At 42.4% G+C, this 2,307-nt stretch overlaps 1 protein-coding gene across 1 annotated transcript; it reads left to right on the forward strand.

The window, feature by feature from the left end:
- The first annotated feature begins 315 nt into the window (after nucleotides 1–315).
- Nucleotides 316–798, forward strand: LOC111503639 (zinc finger MYM-type protein 1-like). The gene has a single exon (XM_023157993.2). The coding sequence runs from the start codon at nucleotides 316–318 to the stop codon at nucleotides 796–798; it is 483 nt and encodes a 160-aa protein (XP_023013761.2).
- The last annotated feature ends 1,509 nt before the right edge of the window (nucleotides 799–2,307 follow it).

Here is a 2,307-nt window from a genome sequence, read left to right on the forward strand (position 1 = left end):
CGACTCTTCTCACCCGCGTGTACCGCATTCAGGTCTTCCAGAGGCTTCAACGATTGGAAACATTCTGGGGCGTGCATTTTGGAACACGAGAACAGTCCAGGACACAGACAAGCCATCTTGACTTACGTGGCATGAAAGAAAAGCGTTGATCTTGTTGATGAAGGTTTGGCTACTCAACTAAACAACGAAATGACTTACTGGAGACAGGTGTTGAGAAGGATCATGTAGGTCGTAAAATTCTTAGCATCCAGAAGTCTGTCGTTCCGCGGTGACAACGAAGTCATCGGATCGCAACATAACGGAAATTATTTGGGCATGCTGGAACTGCTAAGCAAGTTTGATCCATTTCTTGCCGACCATTTGTACAATCATGCGAATAAAGATATAGGACATGTTTCCTACTTGTCAGCACCCATTTGCGATGAGTTCATAGCTATAATGGAACATCAAGTACTGAGCCAAATCATTTCGGAATTGGAGAAAGCGAAGTACTACTCGATAAGCGTCGACTCTACCCCTGACATCAGCCACATCGATCAGCTCACTTTCGTGGTGCGGTACATGATGGACTGCTCCCCAATAGAACGATTCTTGGATTTCATTCCGATTGAACGGCATGGAGTAGAGTATGTGTCCGCTTCAGCTGTATTTTTTCTTGAAGAAAACGGTATAGATTTACAGGACTGTCGTGGGCAGACGTACGATAGCGCTCCAAACATGGCAGGGCAGTATAATGGATTACAAGCAAAGCTTAAGGAACACTGCACCTGCGCCCTGTTCGTCTGGCACACAGCCTGAACCTCGTCGTTGGGCAGGCCGCTGGGTGTGTCATCGAGGCGACAAGCTACTTTAAGTTGCTGCAAAAGTTGTACAGTTTCTTCGCCAGTTCTACACATCGCTAGAACGTGTTGAAGATGTCTCTCGGGGAAGGTACAGTGGTGAAATGACTTTCGGACACCAGGTGGTCTGCGCGCGCGGATGCTGTATATGCATTGCACAAGTGTTACCCAGCAATAATCGACGCACTGGGGACTATGGATGACGAACGAGAAACTCCGGAAACACGAAACGAAGCTCGAGGCATTTTGGCGAAACTGGAAAAGTTGGACTCTGTTCTACTGACCGAGATGTGGAGCAACATTTTGGTCAGGTGCAACGAGACGTCGAAGAGTCTACAGAGTGAAAGTCTCCCTCTCGACGTAGCCCTCAAGTTGGTGGAATTCCTGCTTGCGTTTGTGGAGGATCAACGCGACATGTTCGAGACCTACGAAGCTGCGGCAAAGAAGATCTTCTCGGACTTAGAATATAGGCATAAGACAACCCGTTCGAGACAAAGGAGCTCCCGACTGACTTTCTCCGATGAAGCTGCAGAAGATACCCAGTTCCAGGGCCGCGAGAAATTCAGGATTGAGGTCTACCTTCCAATCATCGACTCTTTGATCACTCAACTGCAACATCGTTCGAAGGCTTACGATTAACTACTCAATTTGTTCGGATTCTTTTCCAGGTTGAGCGATTTGAAGAGCTGCAAGATCATTGTCAGACTTTTAGCGAGTTTTATACAAACGACGTCGACGAAAAAGAACTGCTGATGGAATGTGAACACTTTAAGCATTATTTGATGCAGGAAAAAATGTTCGGTGATCACATACCTATCTATGACATATCCTTAGAGATTTACATTTCAAAGATGTAATCGAGGAGTTCGCCATTCGAAAGGCTCGAAAAAAACCTGTGTAATAAATAAAATGTTGTAAGAAATATTTGTAACACGTGTTTTTGTAAAAAACATTTTTTTATGGGGAGGGGCCCCCAACGGTGACTGGCCCAGGGCCCCGGAAAACGTAAAAATGGCACTGGATATCATGAAAAATAAGAATACTTAATAGTTATTGAAAAAATTCACTCATATTATTATCATAACTCAATAGAATATATCGACTGTAGAAGTGTATATATTGGTCAATCATCAAGACTACTCAAAGATTGCATTATTTGTCACAAAATTGATAATATATCACACCCTGAGAGATGTGCTTTCAACAATGCTGTTTTTGGATTGTAACTCAACTGATATCTTGAAAATTGAAAATATGAGTCAAAAAGATTGGTTCCTATCTCACCATCTTACTACTCGTGCGAAATATATACCTTTTTGCTCAAAATTGATAAAAAAATAATTCTGAAATCTCACCGGAATAAATTATAACAATCCTTTTTTTCAGATATATTTAATGAATGAAATAAGTTTCACTTTACATAACAAAGCATTGTGAAGTTTGAATTTGTCCTTAGGTATGCATACTT

This window comes from Leptinotarsa decemlineata, unplaced genomic scaffold, assembly GCF_025532065.1.
Source record: "Leptinotarsa decemlineata unplaced genomic scaffold, Ldec_3_MD MMD2_P_RNA_scaffold_5, whole genome shotgun sequence".
NCBI classification, from domain to species: Eukaryota; Metazoa; Arthropoda; class Insecta; order Coleoptera; family Chrysomelidae; genus Leptinotarsa; species Leptinotarsa decemlineata.